General features: G+C 38.5%; 1 protein-coding gene across 1 annotated transcript; it reads left to right on the top strand.

The window, feature by feature from the left end:
* Positions 1–10062: 10062 nt before the first annotated feature.
* LOC308350267 (olfactory receptor 4A47-like) lies at positions 10063–10992 on the top strand (the record flags this gene model as incomplete). The annotated part of the gene is made up of 1 exon (XM_080815404.1): positions 10063–10992. One exon carries the CDS (start codon positions 10063–10065, stop codon positions 10990–10992), a length of 930 nt encoding a protein of 309 aa, XP_080671530.1.
* Positions 10993–15951: the final 4959 nt, after the last annotated feature.

Raw genomic sequence — 15951 nt, 5'->3', positions numbered from 1 at the left:
TCTCTGGCCCTGAAGGCACTGAGAACTGGGGTGTATCACTCCTCAGTTAGCCTGCAGAGAAAAGCAGTTAATCAATTCTGTCTCTCTGGTCTCCAGCTGCAATCCATGCTCATAAGACCTGTAACTGAGCATTTCTATCTCTGGCACATGACCCCATTTGGAGTCTCCAAACCCAGCAGATGCCTATGTTGCATGCTTGTGCCATTTCTCTGGGGGAGGAAGGGGGGCTCCCTAGATTGCCTGGTTTTGGGTTCTCTGCTCAAAGAGTAGTGACCCAACTGTGTTGTGGATCATGGTGTATGGCAGCCTCAAGCTGAGAACCCACTCCTAGACTCCATCTTTTCAGCCATCTTCTGGGCTCCAAAACTTGGGAGCTCTGCCACACTCAGGCACCCCCGGTTGTTCTGTGACCCTGAGGGTCGTGAGACCACATTGTCCCAGAGAGGATTCCATCCCACACTTAGCCACTGGAACGACAAAACTCAGAGGAGCGGACTTGTAAAAGTTCCAGTTTTGTGCTCCACTGCTTCATCACTTGCTGGCAGCTGGCTCACAGAGGCTCCCTCCCCTGCTGCAGTCTATCTTCCCAAATATCGCCTTGGATTCACTTCTCCACACATCCTACCTTCAACTGCATCCATTCCAACACAGAACTACAGAACTGTGACTATGTATCTTTTTATGAATTGCAACTTCAACCTCAATAACTTCCCTCATCCTAAGGTCTTCCCCCTCTGAACTTCAGGACCTCTTAGTAGAGATGCTAACAGCTAGAGATAGGACTTCCTTGGCTGAGGACATGATTGATAAGTGAAACTGAGACTGGTTATCTTTCACTTTGGCTTAAATGTGATTTCCTTTATTTATTTATTTATTTATTGCCATAAGAAACTCACAGTTTATAATTTTTTTAAAAGATTTTATTTATTTATTTGACAGACAGAGATCACAAGTAGGAAAAGAGGCAGGCAGAGAGAGAGGAGGAAGCAGGCTCCCTGCTGAGCAGAGAGCCCTATGCGGGACTTGATCCCACGATCCTGGGATCATGACCTGAGCCGAAGGCAGAGGCTTTAACTCACTGAGCCACCCAGGTTCCCAAGAAACTCACAGTTTATAATTTAACATTTTTTTTCTGTTCAAATTAGAGGTTTCTCACATATTTGGGTTTCTGCCACTATTTCTTGGCAAGAGCCTAATCTTTTTTTCTTTAGTCATTGTTCTAGGGGAGAACACTGTGCAGAGGAGGATACTTTATTTGAATGTATTTCAAATATTCTAATCTAATCTGTAATGACCTTACAATTTCTTTCATTGAAAAACAGTAGTGATGTGGAAAGCCATAGGTCGTGTCTGCACATATAAATGGAAGGATTATTTTCCTGATCCAATGACCCAAGAGATTTCTGAGAATTCAAATGTCTGCCCAGTCTGGAGTTTCTCTTCACCCCTTAAATGTTTCCTTTATATATTTTCTTGTGTATAGACATCCCTCATTGCTTGTTCAAACAACTTCAGGGGCCTATTTCACTGAGATGAAGCTGGGGAAAGGTAGAAACATGCCTTCTGGGGGGAGGAGTCAAGATGGCGGAGAATTAGCAGGCTGAGACTACATCAGGTAGCAGGAGATCAGCTAGATAGCTTATCAAACCATTGCAAACACCTACAAATCCAATGGGAGATTGAAGAGAAGAAGAACACCAATTCTAGAAACAGAAAATCGACCACTTTCTGAAAGGTAGGACCGGCAGAGAAGTGAATCCAAAGCGACAGGAAGATAGACCGCAGGGGGAGGGGCCGGCTCCTGGCAAGTGGTGGAGCAATGGAGCACAAAATCAGGACTTTTAAAAGTCTGCTCCACTGAGAGACATCGCTCCAGAGGCTAAACCAGGGTGAAGCCCATGCGGGGTCAACATGGCCCCAGGTCCTGCAGGGTCACGGAAGGATTGGGGGTGTCTAAGTGTCACAGAGCTCGCAGGTATTAGACCGGGGAAGCCAGCTACAGAGACAGAGCCAAGGAGTGAGCTCTTAGCTTGGGGTTACCTTGAACCAGTCGCAGGCTGGGTGAGCTTGGAGTGCGGCCAGAGGCCAGGGTGACTGGAGTGATTGGGCTGTTTTCTCTGAGGGCGCACTGAGGTGTGGGGCCCCGAGCCCTTGGCTCCTCTAGGATGGAGACTGGGAGGCCACCATTTTCATTCCAATCCTCCGGAAATCTATGGAAAGCTTTCAGGGAACAAAAGCTCCCAAAAGCGAACCCAAGCGGATTACGTAGCCCGGCCCCTGGTAGGGGCGGTGCAAGTCTGCCTCCGGCAAAGACACTTGAGAATAACTACTACAGGCCCCTCCCCCAGAAGATCAACAAGAAATCCAGCCAAGACCAAGTTCACCTACCAAGGAGAGCAGCAGAATTCTAGAGGAAGAGAAAGCAAAGCATGGAACTCAGGGCTTTCTCCCCATGATTCTTTAGTCTTGTGGTTAATTTAATTTTTTTTTAATTTTTTTTTTCTTCTGCTAAATTTTTTTAACTTTTACCCTTTTCTTTTTTAACGTTTTTTAACTAGTTTATCTAATATATATATATATATATATATATATATATATATATATTTCTTTTTTTTCTTATTTGTTTTCTGTTTTTAATTTTTTTTTTCTGAACTTATTTTATCCCCTTTCTCCCCCCCCCCCAATTTGGGGTCTCCTCTGATTTGGTTAAAGCACATTTCCTGGGGTCTTTGCCACCCTTTTAGTATTTTATTTGCTCCTTCATGTACTCTTATCTGATTAAATTGCAAGGCAGAAATATTCACCACAAAAAAGAAAAAAAAAACAAGAGGCAGTACCAAAGGCTAGGGACCTAATCAATACAGAGATTGGTAATATGTCAGATCTAGAGTTCAGAATGACGATTCTCAAGGTTCTAGCCGGGCTAGAAAAAGGCATAGAACATACTAGAGAAACCCTCTCTGGAGAGATAAAAGCCCTTTCTGGAGAAATAAAAGAACTAAAATCTATCCGAGTTGAAATAAAAAAAAGCTATTAATGAGGTGCAATAAAAAATGGAGGCTCTTACTGCTAGGATAAATGAGGCAGAAGAAAGAATTAGTGATAAAGAAGACCAAGTGACAGAGAATAAAGAAGCTGAGCAAAAGAGGAACAAACAGCTACTGGACCACGAGGGGAGAATTTGAGAGATAAGTGACACCATAAGACAAAACAACATTAGAATAATTGGGATTCCATAAGAAGAAAGAGAGAGGGGAATAGAGGTATATCGGAGAGAATTATTGGAGAGAATTTCCCTAATATGGCAAAGGGAACAAGCATCAAAATTTATACTTAGAAAATTTATACTTAGAATTTATACTTGGAAAACTATAAAGTACTCATGAAAGAAATTGTGGAAGACACAAAGAAATGGAAAAATGTCCCATGCTCCTGGATTGGAAGAACAAATATTGTGAAAATGTCTATGCTACCTAAAGCAATCTACACATTTAATGCAATCCCTATCAAAATCCCACCCATTTTTTTCAAAGAAATAGAACAAATAATCATAAAATTTATATGGAAGCAGCAAAGACCTCGAATAGCCAAACGAATATTAAAAAGAAAGCCAAAGTTGGTGGCATCACAATTCCAGACTTCAAGCTCTATTATAAAGCTGTCATCATCAAGACAACATGGTACTGGCACAAAAACAGACACATAGATCAACGGAACAGAATAAAGAGCCCAGAAATAGACCCTCAACTCTATGGTCAACTAATCTTCGACAAAGCAGGAAAGAATGTCCAATGGAAAAAAGAAAACCCCTTCAATGAATGGTGTTGGGAAAATTGGATGGCCACATGCAAAAAAATGAAATTGGACAATTTCCTTACACCACATATGAAAATAGATTCAAAATGGATGAAGGACCTCAATGTGAGAAAGGAATCCATAAAAATCCTTGAGGAGAACACAGGCAGCAACCTCTTTGACCTCAGCTGCATCAAAGTCTTCCTAGGAATATCGCCAAAGGCAAGGAGAACAAGGGCAAAAATGAACTATTGGGATTTCATCAAGATCAAAAGCTTTTGCACAGCAAAGGAAACAGTTAACAAAACCAAAATACAACTGACAGAATGGGAGAAGATATTTGCAAACGACATATCAGAGAAAGGGCTAGTGTCCAAAATCTATAAAGAACTTAGCAAACTCAACATCCAAAGAACAAATAATCCAATCAAGAAATGGGAAGAGGACATGAACAGACATTTCTGCAAAGAAGACATCCAGATGGCCAACAGACACATGAAAAAGTGCTCCACATCACTTGGCATCAGGGAAATACAAATCAAAACCACAATGCGATATCACCTCACACCAGTCAGAATGGCTAAAATTAACAAGTCAGGAAATGACAGATGCTGGTGAGGATGCAGAGAAAAGGGAACCCTCTTACACTGTTGGTGGGAATGCAAGCTGGTGCAACCACTCTGGAAAACAGCAGAAAACAACCTTAAAAAGTTGAAAATAGAACTACCCTATGACCCAGCAATTGCACTACTGGGTATTTACCCTAAAGAAACAAACATAGTGATCCAAAGGGGCACGTGCACCCGAATGTTTATAGCAGCAATGTCCACAATAGCCAAACTATGGAAAGAACCTAGATATCCATCAACAGATGAATGGATAAAGAAGATATGGTATATATACACAATGCAATACTATGTAGCCATCAAAAGAAATGAAATCTTGCCATTTGTTATGACGTGGATGGAATTAGAGGGTATCATGCTTAGTGAAATAAGTCAATTGGAGAAAGACAACTATCACATGATCTCCCTGATATGAGGAAGTGGAGATGCAACATGGGGGGGTTAGGGGGGTAGGAGAAGAATCAATGAAACAAGATGGGATCTGGAGGGAGACAAACCATAAGTGACTCTTAATCTCACAAAACAAACTAAGGGTTGCTGGGGGGAGGGGGGAGAAGGGGGTGGGGTTATGGACATTGGGGAGGGTATGTGCTATGGTGATAGCTGTGAAGTGTGTAAACCTGGCGATTCACAGACCTGTACCCCTGTGGATAAAAATACATTATATGTTTATAAAAATAATAATAATAGATAAATAAATTAAAAAAAAAAGAAACATGCCTTCTATTAGAGAAGAAGTGCCCTTAGGAATACATTTTGAATGACTGAACAGGTGAAAATTTCTCCTACTATCTGAGAGATTGTTCAGTCATTGATTTTCCCAGAAGTTAAATTCTAGCAATTGTCTTATTAGGAACAATGTTCAGGGACATGAATGCTATCCTAATGATATAAGTAAAAGACATTTTGGTTGCTTAATTATATGGACCAAAGAGAGATACAGTGAAATAACTAATTTGAGATTAAAAAAAAAAAGTAGGACAAATATTAGGCTTGGCCAGGTTAATTTCTGTGCATTAGGCTAGTTTTTACATATTCATCTGAAGAAACTATACTTACTTTATAAAATTGTCCTTATATTATTGTGTGACTCTATGAGAAATAAGGTCCATATGGGAAGGATTTTTAACATGATTTTTCCCCCCATATTTTTAACTGTTGTGTCCTTACTCATAGTATGGTTCTTGGTATTAAATATGTGCTCTAATATAAAACAATAATTAATAATTGAATATTTATTACATCTATAATGGTAAATAATTATTTAATATATCTATTTGCACTTTAAGGTTGATAATAAAATGAATGTTAAATGAAACAAAAGAAAAAACTTGTTATGACAAGTGGGGAAATACATCATGATTCAATCGTCACTTGAGTAAAATCCTTTGGGTGGTATTTTATTCTTGGCTGGCAATAGTCTCATAATTGATCCAAACATATTTTTTTCCCCTTCATGTTACATCCTTTAGACCTTAATAATGTTATTTGGTCTAGGAGTGCTAGTACACATATTTGGGTGTCTGCCATTCTTTCTCAGCAAGAACATAGTTTTTTTTTTTTGTTTGTTTGTTTGTTTGTTTGTTTTTTTCTCTAATCATTGTTCTAGGGGAGAATACTGTCCAGAACTGTTTAATTTATTCAAATTTGTTCTAAATATTCTATTAAGCTAATCTGTAATGGACTTACATTCTCTTTCAGTGAAACCAGTAGTGATGTGGACAGCCATAGACTGTGTCTGCACATATAACTGGAAGGTTTATTTTCCTGATACAATAGCCCAAGAGATTTCTGAGAATTCAAATGTCTGCCCAGGTTGGAGGTTCTGTTCATCCCCTAGATGTTTCCTTGATAATTTTCCTGTGTATAGACATCCTAATTGCCTGTACAAACATGTCAAAGGGTCCAATTTTCTGGGATGATGCTGAGGAAAAGTAAAACATCCCTTCCATTGTGTAGGAAGAGTCTTTGGGGATATGTTTTCTATTTAATTTGATTTTTATTTTTATTACTTATTTGAACTGAATTAATTAACATAGAGTGCATTCTTAGTTTCAGAGGTAGAGTTCAGCGATTCATCATTGCATATAACACCCAGTGCTCATCACATCAGATGCCCTCCGTAATGCCCATGGCCCAGTTACCCCATCACCCCACCGATTTCCCCTCCAGCAACCCTCAGTTTGTTTCTTATAGTTAACTGTCTCTTATGGTTTGTCTCTGTCTCTGATTTCATCTTATTTTATTTTTCCCTCCCTTCTCCTATGGTCCTCTGTTTTGTTTCTTAGATTTGACATATGAGTGAAATCATATGGTAATTATTTTTCTATGACTGACTTATTTTGTTGAGCATAATACCCTCCAATTCCATCTACATCATGGCAAATGGCAAGATTTCATTTTTTGATGGCTGCATGATATTCCATTTATTTATATATCACTTCTTCTGTACCCATTCATCTATCAATGGAAATCTGGGGTTTTCCCATGCTTTGGCTATGGTGGACATTGCTGCTATAAACATTGGGGTGCATGTGCCCTTTTGGATCACTATGTTTGTATCCTTTGGGTAAATACCTAGTAGCACATGTCAGAAATAACAAACGTTAGTGAGGATATAGAGAAAAGGAAATCCACTTACCAAGCTGGTGGGAATGCAAACTGGTACAGGCACTCTGGAAAACAGTATGGAATTTCCTCAAAAAGTTAAAAATAGAGTTCCTCTATGACCCAGAAATTGCACTACTAGGGATACATTTTGAAAGACTGAACAGGTAAGGATTTGTACTACCTGAGAGATTACTCAGTCATGGTCTTTCAGGAAATTAAATTCCAGCATTTGTCTTAATAGGCAAAGAGAAGGTTAATGTCCAGGGACATGAATAGTATCCTAATACTCTAAGTAAAGGACATTGTAGTTGCCTTACTTCATTGAGTTTTATTTATAATATATTTAGGACAAATAATATATTTGGCCATGTATTTCTACTAATTCTACTAACCTAATTTCTACTAATTAGATTAGTTCTTAATAGTCATCTGAAGATGACTTTACTTATTTTACTAAATTGTTTTCTTATTTTTGCCGTTGACTATATGAGAAATAAAGTCCATGAAGGAAGGACTTTACATGTGTTTTATCCCCTGTTTATTTATTGTTGTGCCCTCACTCATAGCATGGTTCCTGGCATTAAATATGCACTCCAATATAAAAATAATAATTAATAATTTAATACTTATTACATCTATATTGGTAAATAAATATTTAAGATATCTATTCACACCTTAATGTTGATAATAAAATGAGTGTTAAGTAAAATGAAAGGGGACCTTGCTATGATAAGTGGGGAAATGCATGATAAATTAATCTTCATTGGAATAAAATGCTTTGGCTGGTATTTTATTCATGCCTGGCAATAGTATCATAATTGTTCCAAATATATTTTTTCCTTCATGCTACATCCATTAGACCTTAATTATGTGATTTGTTCTGGTAGTACTATTATGTATAGATATTTAAAAAAAATATATCTGTGGAAATTTCCAGTGAATTTAATTAAGCAAGAATCAGTCTTGGACACTTTCCAGCTCTGATTTAATGACATAAGTGGTCATATGGGATGAAATGTCTCATGATCTCTTTCCCTACTGGGCAGATGTTACCCTCTTAAGGGGTAAGCTGATAAATTTTTAGGAAGATTTTGCTAGGCTGAAAGCACACCTCCCAAAAAAGCACAAGAACGTCTCTTCTCAAATTTTGAACTCAACTAATGTGGTCATACCAACAGGATAGAATGAGAGAATGAACCAAGTGAACATTATTTTTCTATTTTGAAGTTAGTAGGGAAGAAGTTACCTGAGCACAATCTCCTTGGAAATGGCTGGTTGCTATCTTCTTATGTAAAATTAGATTACTTGTCTTGTAGATAACTTATCCTAAGTTAGTAAAGTTTTATTTCTTGTGTGGACCATGGAATTCTTTTTACATAATCTACAGTGCAAATAAAAGCAATGTCCTGAATAATCAGGGGGGGAATGGACTGATAACCAAATGAAATAAAATATACTGTCAGGTACTAACGCAGCTTTTTGCTTTCTCTTGTCATACTGGATAAAGGAAAAATTCCGGTCCCAGGAATGAGTAAAAAGTCTTCCTTCAGCTTGTGGACATACCATCACAAGGTGAGACTAACAGTAAATATTGGGAACCAGGCTTCTAAGTGTATAAATTTTTTTTTAATCATGTAAAACTTAAATTACTTTGAAATAAATGAAACTTAGATTTCCATTCCAGTTTAATCACTTAAAAATGGGTGACCTGGGGAAAAGAAGTAGAAAAAGAATTTAAAAAACTCAGCCTCAGTTTGTTCAACTAGGAAATGAAGATTACAGTTCTTCTTACAGTAAATATGAAATGTGATTCATTAAGGTGTGAGTGTGTGATTGGAATCCACTGTAGGCATTGTAAGCAGTGGAGTGATTCAAATCATCCTTATAAACAGATCATTTGAGCTGCCTTATGAAAATAAATTGATGGAGGCCAGAATGAAAGGGAAGAGATGGGGCAGGAGGCTAGTTTAGTAGGCTGGAGAAATGGTAGTTGGAGGAAAATGATCAAGTTTGTGAACTATTTTAAATGGGTTTTAATAAGATTTGTTAAAAGTATCAATATGTGAACATGAGAGCAAGAAAGGCATGAATGGCATGGTGATATTTCTTTTCTGAGTAGTGACTTGGAAGGTAGTACTGTTTAGAGAGATGGGAAAAACCTGTGTTTGTTGCTGAAAATTAAAAATTTAGTCTTATTAGTTCTGAATTAATACTGAATTGGAGATGTTCAGAGTTAGAGATGTTGCATATGTGAAGTTTAAGAATTAAGGGGAGACCCAACATTGGAAAGGTTCCACATTCTTGGTCAGGAAAAGGAGGCATTTTCAGCCAGAGATCCTAAGAAAGAAGTCTCAGTGAGGAAGACAATCCAGGGTGATGATCTTTCACTCCGAATTTGAGCCACTCAGTTTGAAACATGGCAGTTACCTTTAATCAGTCTCAAGTATTTCCCTTTTGTGACTTTATAAACTGTGTACCTTTTCATGGAATTCCATTGTCCTCTTTTCTTGTCTTTCCACTTTTTCTTTTAAAACTCAGTGGAAGCATTACTTCTTCTGGGTAGACTTCTCTGATACTTTTGTTTGGCATATTCCTACCTCTGAACTTTATGTTTTTAACTGTTTTTTTTTTTAATGACACTTTTAACATTGGTGATTACTATGTAGAGCTATCACTGAATGTAGGAAACCATGGCTTATTCAATTTGGGAATCACCTCTATGAAACATCAGACAAAAACAGGTACTTCTATGTGTGGCTATTAGGGAGGGTACATATTGCATGGAGCACTGGGTGTGGTGCACAAACAGTGAATTCTGGAACACTGAAAAGAAATAAGATGAAATAAAGTGAAAAACAAAACAAAACAAAACAAAACAAAATACAACAATAAAACACAGGTACTTCCACCACATTCTTTAAATGAATGAATCAATAAAAGATTAAGCTTAAAATGTATTTAAAAAGTTTTCTCCCTTATTTTGTAGATCAGCCTGCTTCTAACATGAGAAGTCAGCTCCTATGCAGACTAGATGGAACCACCAAACAATGTAACTTACTTTGTCCTCTTGGGCCTCACCCAGGATCCAAAGGAACAGAAGATCCTTTTTGTTATATTCTTAGTCTTTTATATTTTCACAGTGGTGGGAAATTTGCTCATTGTGGTAACTGTAAGTGTCAGTAAGACCCTGGGCTCCCCTATGTACTTTTTTCTTGCTAACTTATCTTTTATAGATGTCATTTATTCCTCTTGTATTTCCCCCAGATTGATTTCAGAGATTTTCTTTGGGAAAAGTACCATATCCTTTCAATCCTGTATGACACAGCTCTTTATAGATCACCTTTTTGGTGGCTCGGAGGTCTTTCTTCTGCTAGTGATGGCCTATGACCGCTATGTAGCCATCTGCAAGCCCTTGCATTATCTGGTGATCATGAGGCAGTGGGTATGTGTTATGCTGCTGGTAGTGTCCTGGGTGGGAGGTTTTCTGCATTCAGTAATTCAGGTTAGCACTATTTATGGGCTCCCATTCTGTGGCCCCAATGTCATTGATCATTTTTTTTGTGACATGTACCCCTTATTGAAACTGGTCTGTACTGATACGTATGTGGCTGGCCTGTTAGTAGTGGCCAATGGAGGACTGATCTGCAGTATTGTGTTTGTGCTCTTGCTCATCTCCTATGGTGTCATCCTGCACTCTCTAAAGAACTTTGGTTCAGAAGGCAGGAGGAAAGCCCTCCAGACCTGTGGTTCCCACATCACTGTGGTGGTCTTCTTCTTTGTTCCATGTATTTTCATTTATGCAAGACCTGCTAAGACCTTGCCTATTGACAAATCATTGACTGTGTTTTACACTGTCATAACCCCCATGTTGAACCCACTTATCTACACTATGAGAAATTCAGAGATGACAAATGCCATGAAGAAACTCTGGAAGAGAAATGTCATATCAAATAGCAGATAAATGCATCATGAAGATCGTAGTTTATCATTAGAGCCAATCATCTCAAATGCTAAGATCCATTTTACTTTAAATGCCTTTATAGTCTGAGTGAATAATTTGTAATGAAGTAGTCAATGCAATTTTATAGTTACATGCATTGTTATTTATTTTTAATGTTTTCATTCTGATAAAATTATTATACAGTGTTTTGCTATTGTCATATACACAATAGCATGATTTAACAGTTCTATATTTAGTGGTCATCATCAGTAAACTCTTACTCTCCATATGTGCTGGATATTGATGAATTTTTATAGTTACCTTAATTTTATTTAATTGTTGCATTTCCTTTTTTACTTATTCTCATTATTATTTTTGTATTTCATTGGATTCCTTTTTTTTTTTAAACAGAGTGCTTTATTAGCTTCTTTAGTGCAATATTGTAATTCAACAGTTCCAGTCATCACCAACTGCTCACAACGAGAAGTGCACTCCTTTATCTCCATCACCTAATTAACCCACCCCCCTCTTCCCTGGTAACCATCAGTTTGTTCTCAATAATTAAGAGTCTGTTTCTTAATGTCTTTCTCTCTCTTCTCCCTTCTCATTCATTTAGTTTCTTAAATTTCATATGAGTGAAATCATATGGCATTTGTCTTTCTCTGACTGACTTAGTTTGCTTGGAATTATACTCAGTAGCTCCATCAATGTTGTTGCAAAAGGCAAGATTTCTCTTTTTTTTTATGTTGGAGTAATATTCACACACACACACATACACACACACACACACACACACACACACACACACACACTTGGAAGCTTCCATAATCTAGCTATTTTAAAGAAAACTGTTACAAATGTCGGGATGGATTTATCCTTTTAAATTAGTGTGTATTCTTTGGGTAAATGCCTACTAGTGCTATTGTTAGATTTTTGGCTAATTCTATTTTTAAGTTTTTGAGAGACCTCCATACTGTTTCCCAAATGGCTGTAGCAGTTTGCTTTCCCAGAAATAGTACACGAGTGTTCCTATTTCTCTACCTCCTTGCCAATACGTGTTTCTTGTGTTTTTTATTTTAGCCACTCCAACAGGTGTGAGGTAATATCTAATTTGTAGTTTTGACTTGCATTTCCCTGAAGGTAAGTGATGAGGAACATCTTTTCATGGTGGCCATCTGTATGTTTTTTTTAGAGAAATGTTCATTCATGTAGTTTGCCCATTTTAAAACTGGATATTTGTGTTTTGGGGAGTCTTGCAGTTTTTTTTTTTTAGAATTTATTTATTTATTTGACAGAGAGAGATCAGAAGTAGGCAGAGAGGCAGGCAGAGAGAGAGAGAGAGGAGGAAGCAGGCTCCCCACTGAGCATAGAGCCCAATGCGGGACTTGATCCCAGGACCCTAAGATCATGACCTGAGCCAAAGACAGAGGCTTAACACACTGAACCACCTAGGTGCCCTGGGGGGTGTTGAGTTTTTTAAGTTCTTTATAAACTTTGGATACTAGCCCTTTAGCTCCTGTTTTATCTTTGTTCTATTTACTGCACTAGGTAACATACTGAATGTTATGTAGACCACTCTCTTTATTCTATTTTGTTTGCATGATATATGGAATTCTGGTGTATTTTACTTTTTAAATAAAGTAATTATAATAGGTTGTAGTAAATATTAAAAATTGAATCCATACAAAGTGAGAAACATTGTAGAATAAACTTTTACCCATCCCTCACCAGAGTCTCTCTTTTCTAAGATTGTTCAATTAGTAATCTTTGGTAATAAAATATAGGTGTGTTTTTGTCTACATGAATAACTTTTGCATTTATGACTCAGTCTCCTGAAGATCTTCATACTAGCCTATAAAGATGTAACTCATTCTCAGCTTCCTCAAAGTGCTAAAATCTTCTTTATGAAGACACAGGAAAATTCATGTTTCTTGTCTTGTAATATGTTCCCCAATTTTATTTTGTTATAGCCAATAACTACAATAAAGTTCTTTTGAAATTGTTAAAGCATGAGTTTTTAGAAGTGGAATTCTTGGATCAAATGTGTTTAAAGGTTGATGTTTGTGGTTATTGGTGATATTTCAAAAAGTCAAGAATGGTGCTTTTTACAAGAGTTATTGAGATGTTGACACTGTTTTTTCCTTAAATATATTAATGTGATTATCTACATTGCAGAATTTTATTGCATGGGATTATTATAGAATTTATGCTTTGGGGGAGGAGTCAAGATGGCTGAGAAGTAGCAGGCTGAGACGATATCAGGTAGCAGGAGATTAGCTAGACAGCTTATCTAACCATTGTGTACACCTACAAATCCAATGGGAAATTGAAGAGAAGAAGAGCAACAATTCTAGAGAGAGAAAATCGATCACTTTCTGAAAGGTAGGACCTGAGGAGAAGTGAATCCAAAGCGACGGGAAGACAGACCGCAGGGGGAGGGGCCAGCTCCTGGCAAGCGGCGGAGCAATGGAGCACAAAATCAGGACTTTTAAAAGTCTGCTCCACAGAGGGACATCTCCAGAGGCTAAACCGGGGGGGGGGGGGGAGCCCAGGCGGGGTCAGCGTAACCCCAGGTCCCGCAGGGTCATAGAAGGACCGGGGGTGTCTGAGTGTCACAGAGCTCGCAGGTATTAGAGCGGGGAAGCTGGCTACAGCGACAAAGCCGAGGAGTGAGCTCTCAGCCCGGGGTTACCTTGTGCCAGTCCCAGGCTGGGTGGGCTTGGAGCAAGGCCGGAGGCCACAGAGATGGAAGCGACTGGGCGCTTTTCTCCAAGTGCCAGCAATTGACTGCTTTCCTCCAGGTGTGACTGGAGGCCAGGGAGGCAGGGGCGGTTGGGCATTTTTCTCTGAGGGCGCACTGAGGAGCGGGACCCCAAGCTCTCGGCTCCTCCAGGCCGGAGATTGGGGGACCGCCATCTTCATTCCCATCCTCTGGAACTCTGCGGAAAGCGTTCAGGGAACAAAAGCTCCCGAAAGCAAACCCGAGCGGATTACTTAGCCCGGCCTCTGGCAAGGGCGGTGCAATTCCTCATGTGGCAAAGACACTTGAGAATCACTACAACAGGCCCCTCCCCAAAAAAGATCAACAAGAAACCCAGCCAAGACCAACTTCACTCACCAAGAACAGTGGAATTCTAGAGGAGGAGAAAGCGAATCTTATCTGGATAAAATGACAAGGCGGAAAAACTCACCACAAAAAAAAATAACAAGAGGCAGTACTGAAGGCTGGGGACCTAATCAATATGGACATTGGTAACATGACAGATCTAGAGTTCAGAATGACGATTCTCAAGGTTCTAGCTGGGCTCAAAAAAGGCATAGAAGATATTACAGAAACCCTCTCCAGAGAGATAAAAGCCCTTTCTGGAGAAATAAAAGAACTAAAATCTAACCAAGGTCAAATAAAAAAAGCTATTAATGAGGTGCAATCAAAAATGGAAGTTCTTACTGCTAGGATAAATGAGGCAGAAGAAAGAATTAGTGACATAGAGGACCAAATGACAGAGAATAAAGAAGCTGAGCAAAAGAGAGACAAACAAATACTGGTCCACGAGGAGAGAATTTGAGAGATGATCGACACCATAAGACGACACAACATTAGAATAATTGGGATTCCAGAAGAAGAAGAAAGAGAGAGGGGAGCAGAAGGTATATTGGAGACAATTATTGGAGAGAATTTCCCTAATATGGCAAAGGGAACAAACATCAAAATCCAGGAGATCCTAAGAACGCCCTTCAAAATCATTAAAAATAGGTCCACACCTCGTCACCTGATAGTAAAATTTACAAGTCTTAACGACAAAGAGGAAATCCTGAAAGCAGCCCGGGAAAAGAAGTCTGTAAAATACAAGGGTAAAAACATTAGATTGGCAGCGGACCTATCCACAGAAACCTGGCAGACCAGAAAGAACTGGCATGATTTATTCAGAGCACTAAACGAGAAAAACATGCAGCCAAGAATACTATATCCGGCTAGGCTATCATTGAAAATAGAAGGAGACATAAAGAGCTTCCAAGACAAACAAAAGCTGAAAGAATTTGCAAACACCAAACCAGCTCTACAGGAAATATTGAAAGGGGTCCTCTAAGCAAAGAGAGACCCTAAAAGTAGTAGATCAGAAAGAAACAGAGACAATATACAGTAACAGGCACCTTACAGGCAATACAATGGCACTAAATTCATATCTCTCAATAGTTACCCTGAATGTTAATGGGCTAAATGCCCCCATCAAAAGACACAGAGTATCAGAATGGATAAAAAAACAAAACCCATCAATATGCTGCCTACAAGAAACTCATTTTAGACCGGAAGACACCTCCAGATTTAAAGTGAGGGGGTGGAAAACAATGTACCATGCTAATGGACATCAGAAGAATGCTGGGGTGGCAATCCTTATATCAGATCAATTAGATTTTAAGCCAAAGCCTATAATAAGAGATGAGGAAGGACACTATCATACTCAAAGAGTCTGTCCAACAAGAAGACCTAACAATCTTAAATATCTATGCCCCTAACATGGGAGCAGCCAGCTATATAAACCAATTAATAACAAAATCAAAGAAATACATCAACAGTAATACAATAATAGCAGGGGACTTTAACACTCACCTCACTGAAATGGACAGATCATCCAAGCAAAGGATCAACAAGGAAATAAAGGCCTTAAATGACACACTGGATCAGATAGAATTTATGCTTTGATTTTCATAAATTAAAATAGTCTTTGGTTTCTGGTTTTGTGCATTACTTACTAGGTTTTGATATCAGTTTATAAATGGATACTTATGAAACCACCCTTTAACAATCCATACCCCCAACCATTTCTCATCTCTCTGTTAGACTTACTGTTTTCTTTCATGCCTATGGTAGCACTTTGACCAGCTAATATGCTGTCTGATTCACTTTTAAAATTTTTTTTCATTACCTATTCTCCCACTAGAATCTGCATTCATTGCTAGATCCTTAGCAGTTATGTTAGA

This window comes from Martes martes, assembly GCF_963455335.1.
Source record: "Martes martes genome assembly, chromosome: 10".
NCBI classification, from domain to species: Eukaryota; Metazoa; Chordata; class Mammalia; order Carnivora; family Mustelidae; genus Martes; species Martes martes.
Note: the sequence above shows the minus strand (reverse complement) of the source record. Positions and strands in the feature narration are given on the sequence as shown.